This window comes from Hemicordylus capensis, chromosome 3 (assembly GCF_027244095.1).
Source record: "Hemicordylus capensis ecotype Gifberg chromosome 3, rHemCap1.1.pri, whole genome shotgun sequence".
In the NCBI taxonomy this organism is placed as follows: domain Eukaryota; kingdom Metazoa; phylum Chordata; class Lepidosauria; order Squamata; family Cordylidae; genus Hemicordylus; species Hemicordylus capensis.
Genome location: NC_069659.1, coordinates 154,618,431 through 154,634,898, shown reverse-complemented (window position 1 = coordinate 154,634,898; position 16,468 = coordinate 154,618,431). Strand labels below are relative to the sequence as shown.

At 45.0% G+C, this 16,468-nt stretch overlaps 1 protein-coding gene across 4 annotated transcripts; it reads right to left on the bottom strand.

Annotated features, from left to right (window-relative positions):
• Window positions 1-9,035: 9,035 nt before the first annotated feature.
• Window positions 9,036-14,243, bottom strand: LOC128350858 (claudin-34-like). 4 transcript variants are annotated; one of them, XM_053309677.1, is made up of 4 exons: window positions 13,966-14,243; window positions 12,497-12,684; window positions 11,440-11,623; window positions 9,036-10,280 (listed from the first exon to the last, which is right to left on the bottom strand). In XM_053309677.1, exon 4 carries the CDS (start codon window positions 10,259-10,261, stop codon window positions 9,293-9,295), a length of 969 nt encoding a protein of 322 aa, XP_053165652.1. In that variant the 5' UTR covers window positions 10,262-10,280; window positions 11,440-11,623; window positions 12,497-12,684; window positions 13,966-14,243; the 3' UTR covers window positions 9,036-9,292. The 4 variants fall into 4 exon arrangements, with proteins under 4 accessions (XP_053165652.1, XP_053165651.1, XP_053165649.1 ...); XM_053309676.1 differs by having other exon boundaries at window positions 9,036-11,623; XM_053309674.1 differs by lacking the exon at window positions 11,440-11,623.
• Between the last annotated feature and the right edge of the window lie 2,225 nt (window positions 14,244-16,468).

Genomic DNA, 16,468 nt, shown 5'->3' with positions numbered 1-16,468 from the left:
CCCCAAGGATTTAAGTCTGATATTTCAAAATAAGTATGCTGCCTGGAAATACATTTCACTGAATACACACATGCACACTTCACAGTATATAGGTGATATACATTAAGTACTATATATTTGTGCTACTTTTCATGCCTAGAACACACTGGCAATGCTAATTATTAAAATGGCCCCCTCGCTGCAGATTAGCAAAGGAGACTTTCAAACATGCAGGGTGAGCCTATGTTTGTTTTCTCAGAATTCTGAACAAATTCAGTAAAGTTTGATTCCAGGAGGTTTTTCACACGAGGCTTTTAAAGCCCTTTAACACACATCTCCTCTGGAATGGAGGTGCTGCATTCACATGTTGGCCAGATTTACCCTGAAGTCCCTGCAAGTTATTGGAGAGCAGTTCACACACAAGAAAAATAAAATAAAATAAAAGCACAACACATGCTTCACAGTTCTCACTCAGACCTTCTGGGTTGCAAAACAACTTGAACATAAGTGCATTTATAAATGAAAGAAAGAATGAATGAATAAATAAATAAATATTTGTTCCAGACGTTTTTGTGATTTTCTGACATGAAACAAGCCACTTATAGGCCTTAGATAGTTTTTGTTTTTAAAGCCAGCACATTTTTCAGTCTGTTTTAAATTAAATATTCAGAGACTTCTCAGTCTCGCCCCACCCCCCCTATCAAAGCCCTATGGCAAGCAGATCCCTATATATGGGGGTAAGCACAAAAAGGAATTCCCAGCCTACCTTGCAAAAGCTGTGCTGGATGGTCTGGTCTGCTGCAGGGAGGGTCTGCTGCAGGGAGCTCTGCCAGCCTCCTTCCTGGCTTGCTGGGGCCTGCCGAGTTCAGGCTTCAGGGAGGCCTACTCGGAGGCCTCTCTGGAAGCCCGGCCCACCCGCCGATCAGCTGAGAGGCGGGGAGAGAAGAGCTCTGCAGTTTGCAGGCTGCTCCGATCCTAGGCCTCGCTGCCGATCCTAGGCCGGAGCTGGAGGCAAGTGGCTGAGGGGCCCTGGGGCTGGGCAGGTGGGCAATGGGGTGGGGGTGGCAGGAGCTGGCATGGCGCCCCCACCTCAGTGGCGCCTAGGGCACGTGCCCTGCCCTCCCCCCCAATTCCGCCTATGCTTGGGCTCTGCCCAAGAATTCCTCATCTTCTCTGATACGTCACACTGTAGTTAAGCACTCCAAGTCCTTTCACCATCGCATCCAGCAGGGAAGATGCTAGCTTGCAATTGTCACAGGTGTTTGTTTATCACTCACTCAATCATATTTATATACCGCCGGGCGATGATAGATAGATAGATAGATAGATAGATAGATAGATAGACAGATAGATAGACGTGTGTGTGGTGTACATAATCTAAGTTACAATATAAAAATAAAACAAAACACTTTCACAGAATAAAAACAATTAAAACAATTCAGAGTTAAACAATTAAATAGTTTAAAGTTAGTTTTAATTAAAATCCTGAGAAAACAGGTAGTCTTAAGAGTCTTTTCAAAAGTAATCAGAGATTGATAAATTCTTATTTTGACAGGGTGTGCATTCCAAAGCCCTGGGGCAGCCACAGAGAAGGCCTAGCTCTGAGTCGCCACCAGACAAGCTTGCAACAACCATTACCAGACTTCCCCAGATGATCTTAATAGATGGCAGGGTTCATGACAAAGGAAGCAGTCTCTTAAGTACTCTGGACATAAGTCATTCAGGGCTTTATAGGTAATAACCAGCACTTTGTATTTCGCTCAGAAACATACTGGCAGCCAGTGCAATTCTTTAAAAATCAGTGTTACATGGACCCTTGGGGTTGTTCCAGCGACCAACCAGGTTGCCACATTCTGTACCAGTTGTATTTTCCAGACGACATGCAGAGGCAGCCCCATGTAGAGTACATTACAGTAGTCAAGCCTGGAGGTTACCAGCATGTGTACTACTGTTTTAAGGTCATTTACCTCCAGAAATGGGCTTAGATGATGTATCAGCTGAAGCTGATAAAAAGTGCTCCTGGCTACTGCCTCAACCTGAGAAACCAGAGAAAGTTTTGGATCCAGGAGCACTCCCAAGCTACGTATGTGCTCTTTCAGGGGGAGTGTAACCCCATCTAGAACAGGCAGATAGAAACCATCTCTCACGTCTTGACTCCTCACAATCAGTACCTCCATCTTATTTGGATTCACTTTCAGTTTGTTATCCTTCATCCAGCCCATTACTGCCTCCAAGCAGACAATTTGGGAAGTTATGCCATTGACTGATGAAGTTGATAGGGAGAGATTTGAGCATCATCAGCACATTGATAACACTCTGCACCAAATCTCGTAATGATCTCTTCCAGCTGTTTCATGAAGATGTTAAAGAGCACTAGAGACAGTATGGAGCCTTGTGGAACGCCATATAGTAACTCTTGCTTTGTAGAGCAACAGTTTCCAATTGACACTATCTGGAATCTACCCAAGAGGTAGGAATGGAACCTCTGTAAAACTGTGCCATCTAATCCCACCTCCCTCAGGCAATTCAGAAGGATACTGTGGTCATGGTATTGAAAGCCGCTGAGAGATTCAAAAGGATCAGCAGAGTCACACAGTAGGGTCAATACTTAGTTGGAGATCATCCATCAGGCTGACCAAGGCAGTCTCAACCCCATAGCCTGCTTGAAAGCCGGTTTGAAATGGGTCTAGATAATCAGTTTCGTCCACAACTGGAGCTGAGAGGCCACCACTCTCTCAATCACCTTGCCCAACCTTTGAACATTAGAGATGGGCCTATAGTTGCCTAAATCTGAGGGGTCCAATGTAGGTTCTCCCCCCCCCCCCAGTATATTCTAACGATAGTCTCCTTAAGACAAGGCGGCATCCTGCCCTTCCTCAGAGAAGTATTTATTATGTTTACCAGACCCTCTCAGATAATCTGATTGTTAGATAAAATAAGCCAAGTTGAGCAAGGGTCAAGAGAATAGGTGATAGTTGCACAGTTCAAAACAGCTTGTCCACATCCTTAGGAGTCACAAACTGAAAGTTATCTAGTCTGACCGCATAAGAGGAGTTGCTGTAGATCCCCAAAAGGGATGTGCACGAGGCCGTGTTAGAGGCCTCCAAACCGGTTCAAATGGGGTCTGGTCCAGCGGTCCGGTGCCAGTGGGGGTGGGTGTGGTACTTTAAGGGCTTGGGGTTGCACTTACCCATCCCGCCACTTTCCCCCCACCGGCACTCCCTTTTTCTGAAATGATTTTGGGGCAGCAGCATTCCTCCCCGCTGCCCCTGCCCCTGTTGTTAGCCAGAAATACCGGAAGTCACAAGTGCAAGTCCACCCGCTGCAGTGCGCGTGCGCCAACCACGCACGTTGCACTGATGTGCACGGTGGGGTCGTGGGTGTGGCAGCAGGCACATGTGCACTTGTGACTTCCTGTATTTTCAGCTAACAATGGGGGCAGGGGTGGCAGGGAGGAACGCTGCCGCCCCAAAATCATTTCAGAAAAAGGGAGTGCCAGTGGGGGGAAAGTAGTGGGAGGGGTAAGTGCAACCCCCCCCCCTTAAAGGGAGACCCCTTCCGGCACTGGACCACACCTCCACGGTTCGGTGCACATCCCTACCCATAACAGACTCTGTCCTAATTATAGAATCCAGTTTGGCCTTAATAGGAGAGATTTTGTCCACATGCAAAGATCATTAAAAGTGTCTCAGCAGATAACTGATGGTTCCAAATTTGGATTCAAGGGGGAGGGGCTTGTACTAGCCCCCTCACAACCCTAGACAACTCCTCTGGACATGAACTTGCAGAAGAAATGCAGGGAGAAGAGAATTGCTTCTTTGCTGCATGACAAACAGATCCAGACAACAGAACTTCAGATGTGCTTATTCATCTTTATTTATTTCTCTATACAAATCACTTTGGAAACTTGTATGGAAAAGTAGTATATAAATATTCATTGCTGTTGCTGCCCATGCTGTAACCAGTTGGATTCGAGTTGAGTCTTTTCCTTTATGCACTCTCGCCATCTATTTTGCTGCTTCAGCTCCTGCAATTCTTCTGAATACCACAAGGCTAATTTTGAAGCAGGTTGTGATTGTGTCTACTGCTCTAGTGAGTGTGTTATTCCAGCTTTGCACCAGAGTGTTGACAGAATCATCGGCAGAGCAAACTCAAAACCCTTCCAAGGCTTCTATTGGATCCAATAACGTTCTTGGGCAGACCAACCTAATGTGTCTTTCATCCCTATAGAGGTGAATTCCTGTTCTCTTAGGGTAAGAAAACAAACAGAGCATATTCCGTGCAGGTCACTCACTGTCCACATTCCTTGGCATTTGATGTGCCTTCCCAGCACAATTCTTTGCTAAGTTCACTTGCACAACTCCCTGATTCCTCTTTGCAAACACATATTCCAGATGGGAACTAGATGGACCACCATCTGGTTAAGGTTGGACTCACAGTCATGCCCCTCCTTCACAGGGATGAGGGGAGTATTAGGAAGTTCCATCTGAGAAGCCCATTGGATCCAATAGGATCCCAAGAAGCCTTAGAGGGATTTAGTGTTGACTCTGCTGGTGATCCTGTTGATGCACTAGTAGAGAACAGCAAGCTCACCAGGGCAGTAGACAGGATATCTTCTAGGCATCCTCTTTTACCCACTTCAAAATTGACCCCTTGGTACAGAGAAGAACTACGGGGGCTGAAGCAGCAAGGTAGATGACTGGAGCACAAATGGGAAAATATTTAACTCGAATCCAACAGATTGCAACACAAAGAGCATTTGAAGATCTATGCTCAGGCAATACATGTGGCAAAGAAGCAATTATTTTCTGCACGTATTGTGTTTGCAAGCTCACGTCCAGCAGAGTTGTCTAGGGTTGTAAGAGTACTAGTATGTGCCCCACAATTACTACAGAGTGTGATGTGGAGGTGTCCAGCAACTCCTCTTAAGTCGTTAAGTTGGATCAGTTCCAGTTTGTGACTCCTGAGGATGTGGACAAGCTGTTTGGAACGGTGCGGCCTACCACCTTTTCTTTTGACCCTAGCCCAACATGGCTCATACTATCTGGCGGGGGGGGGGGGTTGTTGTAGAAGGCCTGTGAGATTATAATGCTTCTCTGAGGGAGAGCAGGATGCCTCCTCGCCTTAAGGAGGCAATTATTAGGACTCCTCTGAAGAAGCCTGCCTTGGTTCCCTAAGAGTTAAGCAACTATAGGCCTGTCTGCAACCTTCCATGGTTGGGCAAGGTAACTGAGAGAACATAAGAAACATAAGAATATAAGAACAGCCTTGCTAGATCAGGCCCATGGCCCATCTAGTCTAGCATCCTGTTTCGCACAGTTGCCCAACAGATGCCGCTGGAAGCCACAGGCAGGAGTTGAGGGCATGCCCTCTCTCCTGCTGTTACTCCCCTGCAACAGGTGGCCTCCGAGCACCAGGCAGTCTTGGAGGAAACTGACTATCTAGTCCCATTTCAGGTTGGCTTTTGGGTGGGCTATGGAGTGCAGACTGTTTTGGTTGGTGTGATGGCTGGTCTCCAATTGGGAATTGACAGAGGGAGTGTGACTCTGTTGGTCTTTTGGGACCTCTTGGCAGTTTTCAGTACTATTGACCATAGTATCCTTCTGGAACATCTGAGTGGGTTTGGGGTGGGAGGCATTGCTTTGTGGTGGTTCTGCTCCTACTTCTCAGGCAGGTTCCAGATGGTGTCCCTTGGAGACTGTTGTTCTTCAAAATCTGAACTTTTGTATGGTGTCCCTCAGGGCTTCATATTGTCTCCAATGTTGCTTAACATCTACATGAAACAACTGGGAGAGATAATCAGGAGATTATGGTGCAGGGTCTTATCAGTATGCTGATGACACCCAAATCTATTTCTCCATGTAAACATCATCGGGAGAAGGCGTGCTTATTGACAGGACCTTAAAGTGCACTGTCAAAAGTTCAAGCAACAGCCTTAAGGTGATTTTGTGGCACATGGGGACAGGTCACTTAGTTGACAGTGAGCCAAATTCCCCTAGATTTGGCTCCTAATAAGCAAATTGGAAAGGGGAGCAGATGCATCCCCTCCCTCTCTGGGTATCCTAAGTCAGGGATTCTCAACGTTGAGTCCCCATATGTTATTGAACTTCAACTCCCATAATCCCCAGCCCCAGTGACCTTTGGTTGGGAATTAGGGGAGTTGAAGTCCAATAACATCTGGGGACTCAACATTGAGAATCCCTGCCCTAAGTAGACCCCAGAAGTTAAATGAAGCAAGTTAACTTCCAGCCAAGGCCACTCTGCACTTGGAGTGAACCTGCCGCAGCTCTTCCCCTCTTTTTGCAAAGAATAGCAGCAAGCTAATGTGCCAATTAACTCAGCAGGAAGAACGCAGATAACACTCTATGAGGTAAATCTCCCCCCTCACAAAAGAGGTTGAGTTGGCGATAAGGACTGAGGATGCACCCATTAAAAGTACTGATTGGATTACTGGACTCTCCGTTGGTGCAAATTTCCTCTTCTCGCATCTATGCACTCTATTTTCATGACAAACAGCCTTGGCGTGCCTCAGCAATTCCTGATGATGGGAGCTGTAGTTGACAACTTCTGGGAATCCTGGCTACAGGGAACATGGCCGCTGCTCAGTTCTTTGTGCCACTTGCCAGATCAGTTTTCTTGCCTAGCCTGATCTGCCCAGTCTTCTTCACCAACATAGGAACCAGGTTCCACAGAGGAAGCACCCTTGTGGATTCACCCCATCAACTAACCCTTCCATCCTTCTCACCCCAGCCTCTGACCGAGCTGTCCCCGAGGAACGAGGTCCTTTGGGTCTTCCAGGAGGTCTGAGGTCTCTTCGTCCAGATCAAGTGATATAAACATTTGCCCCTTGCTGGGTCCATATCTATCCCTATTCCTGTTCTAAAATCCCACCTCCTCCTGCTCTAAAGTCCTCTTTCTCTTGCCCACCTGGGGATTTATACAATTAGGACTTTGAGCTAAAACGCCTCATTGCAGATGAGTGTATCTTTAATAGTAATACTGCTTTAACCACACATTTCTTTCAGCTGTACCCCATCCTACAATAAAGATTTTTGATTTTGAAACTTGTATCTTGCCTCAGTCATTTCCTGGGTCCACAACTTTGAACAGATTTAATCTGACCTGGAACTGTCCTCTCTGAGCTAATTTCCCCATGCAAGCCCAAATGCAAATTTAGCGGTGTTCACCAATCACCCCAGGACAGTTTCATTAACACCACCAGTGTTCCCTGTAACAGGGGTTCCCAGATGTGGTTGACTACAACTCCGTAATCTCCAGCCAGGGGCCATTGCAGCTGAAGATGATGGGAGCTGTAGTTAACAACTTTTGGGAATCCTGGCTACAGGGAACATGGCCCCTGCTCAGTGAGGCTCTATGAATGAATGAATCTATTATGGTCACTGACCAGCAATCAACAAATAAAAATAAAAGTAGCAATCAAGATAAAACAAAATAAGATCAAAACAACAGAGCTAGATAATAGAACATCAAAGTATACAGAGATCTCAATCACAATTAGTCAATTGCTCCTGTCTCAGTTTACAAGCTGCCACATAGCATCTTGCTACTCCAGCTGTAATGGCTATATACTGGTCTGCCAGAAGGAAGGAGATAAGAGTTCTTTGGAACACTCTCCCCCCGCCAGATTCATTCAGCCCCTTCTTTTAAGGCCCTTCTTAAGACCTACCTGTTTCATCAGGTGTTTGCCCTTTTATTATTTATTTATTTATTATTATTGTATTAATTGTTATTGGTATTGTTGTTCACCACCTAGAGTCTTTGGAGGAGGTGGTATATAGGAAAATTTTAATGAATGAATGAATGAATGAATGTAGTATTCTTCCGATCAACCTGGCATATTTTTAGAAAGTGGTTCAATCTAGGCAATGGCCCTATAATTATATGAACAATATAGAACAACATGTGAAATGGTTTCAATATTGTCCAAGCAGCATGGACATAGCCAGTTCCTGAGCAGTATTTTCTTAAATCTGTCACCCAAAATGGCAGAAAGCAGGGCATTAAACCGCACCAGTCAGAAAGCTCTCCTCTGATTTAGAGTGGTCACATTTGTGAAGTACACAGCTGGCTGAAGGTAGTTTGGGAAACCGTCTGGAATACTACTGGGGGCAACATAAATTAAATCAACTTACTTCTCCATATCCACTATTTGTTTAATAATTTCTTTGGCAGCCTCATATCCCAATGAAAATAAGTAGTGTGGAGAGAAGCCATATTTACCCAATTTATCATAGAAGTTCTTACACCAGTTAGAGTGGAACTCATCCTTCAGTACCAGGGGGGCAAGGCCCTGATGGCAGAAATGTAATTTGAACCAGCAATTAAATGGCCCAGGCCATCCCAGGGCCTCCACTCTGGTTATGCTTAAAGGTATAGGATGGCATTCGAGACACATCTAGGCACCTGAAATATGGCATGAAGGAATCTAGACTGGACCACTTCCATAGGTTTGAAATTACAGGTGGAACAGATTTGTGCCAATATTTTAGCATGTTATACCTTAAAAGCCTCTGGGATAAAATATCCCCCTTTAGTGTGGAAAAAGGTTAATATAGCAGATGCGCTCCTCTGAGCACTTGCTGCAGCATGTTCCCCATGTCCCATTTGCATGAAAAACTAAACCTAAGTACTTATAGGTTCTAATCAGTGAGGCTCTAGATTCCATCTATGTGTTTTGCATGCAGGTACTTTGCATGCAGCACTTCTGCATGGTTAGTGAGAACATCGGTCCATGGTTCTTCTCACAAATATACTCTCGCTTTGTCTTTTCTAGCTTTAGAAACTAATCATCCCTTCTATCATTTTGGATAGTTAATTGCTTTCATTGGCAGATCAGCCAGAAACACTAGAGTAAGAACCTTACAACATAGGTGTTCCATCATTAAAGTGGTAATTTCATGATAGTTGGAACTCCCCACCCCCTGAATTGCTTGTGGTTTGGGTATTCAGGCAGGGCAGTGATGTGACCGGGTGGCACTTTAGTTATCAAGGTATTGTACATTGTTTCATACTAATGAAATAGCCAGAGCCAACCATGTGATTAAAATAGGTGGATATTTTTTAATAAAAGATGAGAAACACAAAACTATCAAAGATAATTGTAGCCTATACCATGAAAACAACCATTATTGTTAACAGCACAAACGTTATCCCCAAAGTATAAAAACAACCCCTACAGCAATAAACAAACAAACAAATATTCCTGCAACATAAACAGACCCACTATCCCTTTCAAAGGTTTCAATAACTTTCAAATGTTCACAGTTCATGTCCTGGTGTGTTTAGAATCTGATTATTTAGATTCATCACCAACTGTTGGTTCAATGTATGGAGTCACCAATATAATGTGACTTTGGGGCAATGATGGAACAGGCTCTCTGGGATTGGTCACGTCTTCAGAGAAGTTATCCATCTGGACAATCACAGATGGGTTTTCAGTGCGTCGCACGTCCAATGGGCTGTCGATGGTCACAGAAGCAGATTCCTCTGGCTTTGGGGTTTTAGGCACTAAGGACAATGAACACTTTTGACAAAGAGTGGTTTCACTTGCCCTTGCAGATGCCTCTGTTGCCATTGCTGATATTTTCTTGACTGCCAAGTGCTTACTGCGCAGAATAAAACATCCGCTCAAGATCTGGAAAATAGCAGAAATCAGCCCAACCAGAAGCGCAGCTCCAACATACTGGTATTCTGGTTTATGTGGTAAATGGAAATATTCAGGGAAGAAAATTGGCACTTCTGACAAGACGGAAACCATATTCCAAACAATTGGAATGAAGACACCTATTCCCGATGATAAATTTAGAAGGCCTGCAATCAAAAAAAGGTTGGCAACGTGTTTTCTCTGTTTTTCCTTCCTATATATATTTGAGAAGGCCACAGAGAGAAAGCCTGTTTGCACTGCCCCCGCAATGGTAGCGAGTACCATGAGATTCTGGGCAGCTATAATCTCACTGGGGAGGAAGGTGTGTAGATTGCTGAATGCTGTACAGTTCATGCGATTTTGCTCATCAATAGACGGATCTTCATCGACACGGCAGATTTCCCAAATCCCAATCCAAGCAATGCTGGTTCCACCATAGTGGTTACTAAAGTGCCACACTCTCCACTGGACAAGGATTGCGGATGTCATACACATAAGCCACCCACTAAGGCTCAGGAAAAAGGCACAGAGTTGAAAGAAGCTGACCTCAGCCAGGCATTTCTTAATTTTTAATACTGCACCAGTTGACGCTACGGTATTCATTACGACGTCGCCCATCTTGGAAACTGCAGATTTACTGGGATAAAACACACACACACACACATATATATGTATATGCCATTATACACATGTAAGTACATCTTTTAAAGTTTGGACAAGGAGTGACACCAATTAGGACCCTGTTCAGCTTTGAACCTTGTTCTAGAACATCACATATCCCACCTGCAAACGTAAGAATGGAAGTCTGCTGCCTCTTCCATTATAAGTGTCAGGAACTGTTTCCCCACCTTTGAATGCAGACTTCTGGAAGCTACTTAAACTGCCCCACCACCAAGCTCCCAACAGTCCTTTTACAAGGAAGTAGAAAAGGCTCCTGGGAAAGCGGTCAACAGGTCAAGATTCAAATACTAGGTTGAAAGGTTACGTGCCCAGAAAAGGAGCGGATTCTATACTTTGAGCAGCATCTGCACCCACCCACACAAGCTTGGCTATCTTGATTACCGTGAATGGTCCTTTTGCTGCAGTTTTCTCTCACAGACATCTAACCAAAGTCACTGGGTCATTCACACAACCAAAACCTGTGTTGTAGCAGGGTTTGGCAGGTGTGTACCATGTGCTCCCAATTTTGTGATTAAGCAAGGTAGGTGGAAACCCGGGTAGAAGTGATTCTGTGGAAACAATGTAGGAGGAAAACCTGGGTAGCGTTTCCCACAACCTTGCTTCCACACAATCACTTCTACCTAGGATTTCCTCTTACCTTGTTCCTCACAACTGAAAATTTGGAGTTCCCAAAACCAGGGAGAACCCATTTTTTGATTCTGTAAATGACCTCAATGAATGGCCTTTTCTCAGCAGCCTTCAGTTGCTATATTTTTAAAGCAACTGGTGGAGGAGGATTAAATCAGTCAGAAGAGAGTGGGGGAATTCACAGGTGCAGAGACAGGGAGAGAGAATCTGAGGTAGTTTAGGTTTAGCTGGACCAGAAGCAGCCTGGAAAGCTGTGAGTCCAAGCAATTGTTCTCTTTGGGAATCTGAGGCAGGATCAGCAGTTTTACTGTCTGCGACAGAAGTCCATGGCTTCAGCTATGCTCTGCTTTTAGTCTTGGAAATACAACCCATTATTACATGGACAATATAATTCTCAAGTGCTTTCTTAGCCAAAGAAAATGGTGCAGCGCTACCACTGGACTTCTTACTCTTTGGGAAGGTGGGAGCTCTTAATAGCATATACTTACATGTATCTGCGAAGTACTGTAGCATGTACCAGTATGTATGGCTCAAGAGCGTAGCGTGCAAAGATCCAGGTCTTCAAGCTGCCTTCCTCGCCAAAGGAAGACCTGTGAGCGTTTGAGCTGGGCGCCACGGCAACTCCTCTCTAGAGTTCTGAGCCGGTTAGAATGCTGCCAACCACCCTGCTAACTTTAAAAGGGGCACATTTTTTAAAGGGGAGATGGTCCTATTTTTCGCGAGGGGAGAGCAACTGTGCCTATTCAATTTAGAACTGCAACCTTCCCAGAGGATCTTGTTAATGTCTCCCTTGGACTTCTTTTTAGAGAAGGAAGCCTTCTGGGACAGGGAATTGTTTCATATTCCATTTGCTATGTAAAATGCATTTAGAAATATTTGTTATTGCAAATTAGATAGTGTGTGTGTGTGTGTGTGTGTGTGTGTGTGTGTGTGTGTGTGTAATTTGTAATCACAACCAAATGAAAGTACATGAAGGCCTGACTGCCTGACTTTAGAGTAGTGGTGTGCACGGAACCACTCCCTGCAGGTGCATTGTGAGCCCTTTGGGGACAGGGATCCATCTTATTTATTTGTTATTTCTCCGTGTAAACCGCCCTGAGCCATTTTTGTAAGGGCGGTATAGAAATCTAATTAATTAATTAATTAATAATAATAATAATAATAATAATAATAAAGCAACTTTACTGGGAACAGCCTATATTCTGCGACGATATCTATAACAATAGCAACAACATTGACAATAAAATTCAGCCATCCCAGGTCCTTGGGAAGGACTCAATGTCTGGATAAAACAAACCAGTCCATAACACCTGTCTGACTGTGTAAATAAAAAAATAAATAATAATAATAAATCATATATTTTTTCCGTTTAAGTGATGTTTCTTCCAGTAACCTTGCAGTCTCAAGCCCTGGTTGCTCAACTGAAGATCCTGAGTCCTGTAGCCCACTTGCCACCAGATGTCCAGGGACTCCAGCACCTGGCGTGGTCCTTGTTGACCCAGGCGCCGACCGATCCAGTATAGATTTATTAAAGTTACATCTCACCATATTGTTGATGGGAGAGGCACTCTTTGTCTGGCTCCTCTGGTGAGACCTGTCCAGTATGGTTGGACCTCTGGCATAGATGCTTTCAGGCAGCAAGCACTGCCTGAAATGACACAGAAGCGCTCGCTCGGGCTCCTTGGAGCTTGAGGTCATGTCCCCTTTGCGCGTGATGTCACATGATGTCACCTCTGGAGGGAGAGAAAGGAGAATAGACGCTTTCAGGCAGCAAACACTGCTTGAAAATGATTGGCAAGCACTCGCTTGTAGCTTGTAGGGGGGGTGTTCGTTCAGGGCACACCCTGTGTGCCTAACGTCAAGTTTATTCGATTGTGTCTACTGCCCTAGTAAGTTCATTATTCCAAGTCTGAACAATGGCATCAACAGAATCACTGGCAGAACCAACCTTAAAGCCTTCCAAGGCTTCTTGGAATCCTATTGGATCCAATAACCTTTGGGGGCAACCATCCTAATGTGTCCTTCACCCAAGTGTGCTGTTCTTTTATTATTGACTCTAACTCTCAAATATCCCAGTCATGGATGGAAAAATTCAGGGTCAATTGACAAGAGACACATTTTCTACATGGAAGTTTCTTCTGTGCAGGTATTGTGCAGAAACCCATGTGTAGTGACCGCCAGGGGCATAGCAAGGTTGGAATGGGCCAAGATGGGATTTTAAAATGGGCCCCCAGCCCCTCAAAGTCCAGGGCCTCCACACATCCCAGGCCCCCAAGGATTTAAGTCTGATATTTCAAAATAAGTATGCTGCCTGGAAATACATTTCACTGAATACACACATGCACACTTCACAGTATATAGGTGATATACATTAAGTACTATATATTTGTGCTACTTTTCATGCCTAGAACACACTGGCAATGCTAATTATTAAAATGGCCCCCTCGCTGCAGATTAGCAAAGGAGACTTTCAAACATGCAGGGTGAGCCTATGTTTGTTTTCTCAGAATTCTGAACAAATTCAGTAAAGTTTGATTCCAGGAGGTTTTTCACACGAGGCTTTTAAAGCCCTTTAACACACATCTCCTCTGGAATGGAGGTGCTGCATTCACATGTTGGCCAGATTTACCCTGAAGTCCCTGCAAGTTATTGGAGAGCAGTTCACACACAAGAAAAATAAAATAAAATAAAAGCACAACACATGCTTCACAGTTCTCACTCAGACCTTCTGGGTTGCAAAACAACTTGAACATAAGTGCATTTATAAATGAAAGAAAGAATGAATGAATAAATAAATAAATATTTGTTCCAGACGTTTTTGTGATTTTCTGACATGAAACAAGCCACTTATAGGCCTTAGATAGTTTTTGTTTTTAAAGCCAGCACATTTTTCAGTCTGTTTTAAATTAAATATTCAGAGACTTCTCAGTCTCGCCCCACCCCCCCTATCAAAGCCCTATGGCAAGCAGATCCCTATATATGGGGGTAAGCACAAAAAGGAATTCCCAGCCTACCTTGCAAAAGCTGTGCTGGATGGTCTGGTCTGCTGCAGGGAGGGTCTGCTGCAGGGAGCTCTGCCAGCCTCCTTCCTGGCTTGCTGGGGCCTGCCGAGTTCAGGCTTCAGGGAGGCCTACTCGGAGGCCTCTCTGGAAGCCCGGCCCACCCGCCGATCAGCTGAGAGGCGGGGAGAGAAGAGCTCTGCAGTTTGCAGGCTGCTCCGATCCTAGGCCTCGCTGCCGATCCTAGGCCGGAGCTGGAGGCAAGTGGCTGAGGGGCCCTGGGGCTGGGCAGGTGGGCAATGGGGTGGGGGTGGCAGGAGCTGGCATGGCGCCCCCACCTCAGTGGCGCCTAGGGCACGTGCCCTGCCCTCCCCCCCAATTCCGCCTATGCTTGGGCTCTGCCCAAGAATTCCTCATCTTCTCTGATACGTCACACTGTAGTTAAGCACTCCAAGTCCTTTCACCATCGCATCCAGCAGGGAAGATGCTAGCTTGCAATTGTCACAGGTGTTTGTTTATCACTCACTCAATCATATTTATATACCGCCGGGCGATGATAGATAGATAGATAGATAGATAGATAGATAGATAGATAGATAGACGTGTGTGTGGTGTACATAATCTAAGTTACAATATAAAAATAAAACAAAACACTTTCACAGAATAAAAACAATTAAAACAATTCACAGAGTTAAACAATTAAATAGTTTAAAGTTAGTTTTAATTAAAATCCTGAGAAAACAGGTAGTCTTAAGAGTCTTTTCAAAAGTAATCAGAGATTGATAAATTCTTATTTTGACAGGGTGTGCATTCCAAAGCCCTGGGGCAGCCACAGAGAAGGCCTAGCTCTGAGTCGCCACCAGACAAGCTTGCAACAACCATTACCAGACTTCCCCAGATGATCTTAATAGATGGCAGGGTTCATGACAAAGGAAGCAGTCTCTTAAGTACTCTGGACATAAGTCATTCAGGGCTTTATAGGTAATAACCAGCACTTTGTATTTCGCTCAGAAACATACTGGCAGCCAGTGCAATTCTTTAAAAATCAGTGTTACATGGACCCTTGGGGTTGTTCCAGCGACCAACCAGGTTGCCACATTCTGTACCAGTTGTATTTTCCAGACGACATGCAGAGGCAGCCCCATGTAGAGTACATTACAGTAGTCAAGCCTGGAGGTTACCAGCATGTGTACTACTGTTTTAAGGTCATTTACCTCCAGAAATGGGCTTAGATGATGTATCAGCTGAAGCTGATAAAAAGTGCTCCTGGCTACTGCCTCAACCTGAGAAACCAGAGAAAGTTTTGGATCCAGGAGCACTCCCAAGCTACGTATGTGCTCTTTCAGGGGGAGTGTAACCCCATCTAGAACAGGCAGATAGAAACCATCTCTCACGTCTTGACTCCTCACAATCAGTACCTCCATCTTATTTGGATTCACTTTCAGTTTGTTATCCTTCATCCAGCCCATTACTGCCTCCAAGCAGGCAATTTGGGAAGTTATGCCATTTACTGATGAAGTTGATAGGGAGAGATTTGAGCATCATCAGCATATTGATAACACTCTGCACCAAATCTCGTAATGATCTCTTCCAGCTGTTTCATGAAGATGTTAAAGAGCACTAGAGACAGTATGGAGCCTTGTGGAACGCCATATAGTAACTCTTGCTTTGTAGAGCAACAGTTTCCAATTGACACTATCTGGAATCTACCCAAGAGGTAGGAATGGAACCTCTGTAAAACTGTGCCATCTAATCCCACCTCCCTCAGGCAATTCAGAAGGATACTGTGGTCATGGTATTGAAAGCCGCTGAGAGATTCAAAAGGATCAGCAGAGTCACACAGTAGGGTCAATACTTAGTTGGAGATCATCCATCAGGCTGACCAAGGCAGTCTCAACCCCATAGCCTGCTTGAAAGCCGGTTTGAAATGGGTCTAGATAATCAGTTTCGTCCACAACTGGAGCTGAGAGGCCACCACTCTCTCAATCACCTTGCCCAACCTTTGAACATTAGAGATGGGCCTATAGTTGCCTAAATCTGAGGGGTCCAATGTAGGTTCTCCCCCCCCCCCAGTATATTCTAACGATAGTCTCCTTAAGACAAGGCGGCATCCTGCCCTTCCTCAGAGAAGTATTTATTATGTTTACCAGACCCTCTCAGATAATCTGATTGTTAGATAAAATAAGCCAAGTTGAGCAAGGGTCAAGAGAATAGGTGATAGTTGCACAGTTCAAAACAGCTTGTCCACATCCTTAGGAGTCACAAACTGAAAGTTATCTAGTCTGACCGCATAAGAGGAGTTGCTGTAGATCCCCAAAAGGGATGTGCACGAGGCCGTGTTAGAGGCCTCCAAACCGGTTCAAATGGGGTCTGGTCCAGCGGTCCGGTGCCAGTGGGGGTGGGTGTGGTACTTTAAGGGCTTGGGGTTGCACTTACCCATCCCGCCACTTTCCCCCCACCGGCACTCCCTTTTTCTGAAATGATTTTGGGGCAGCAGCATTCCTCCCCGCTGCCCCTG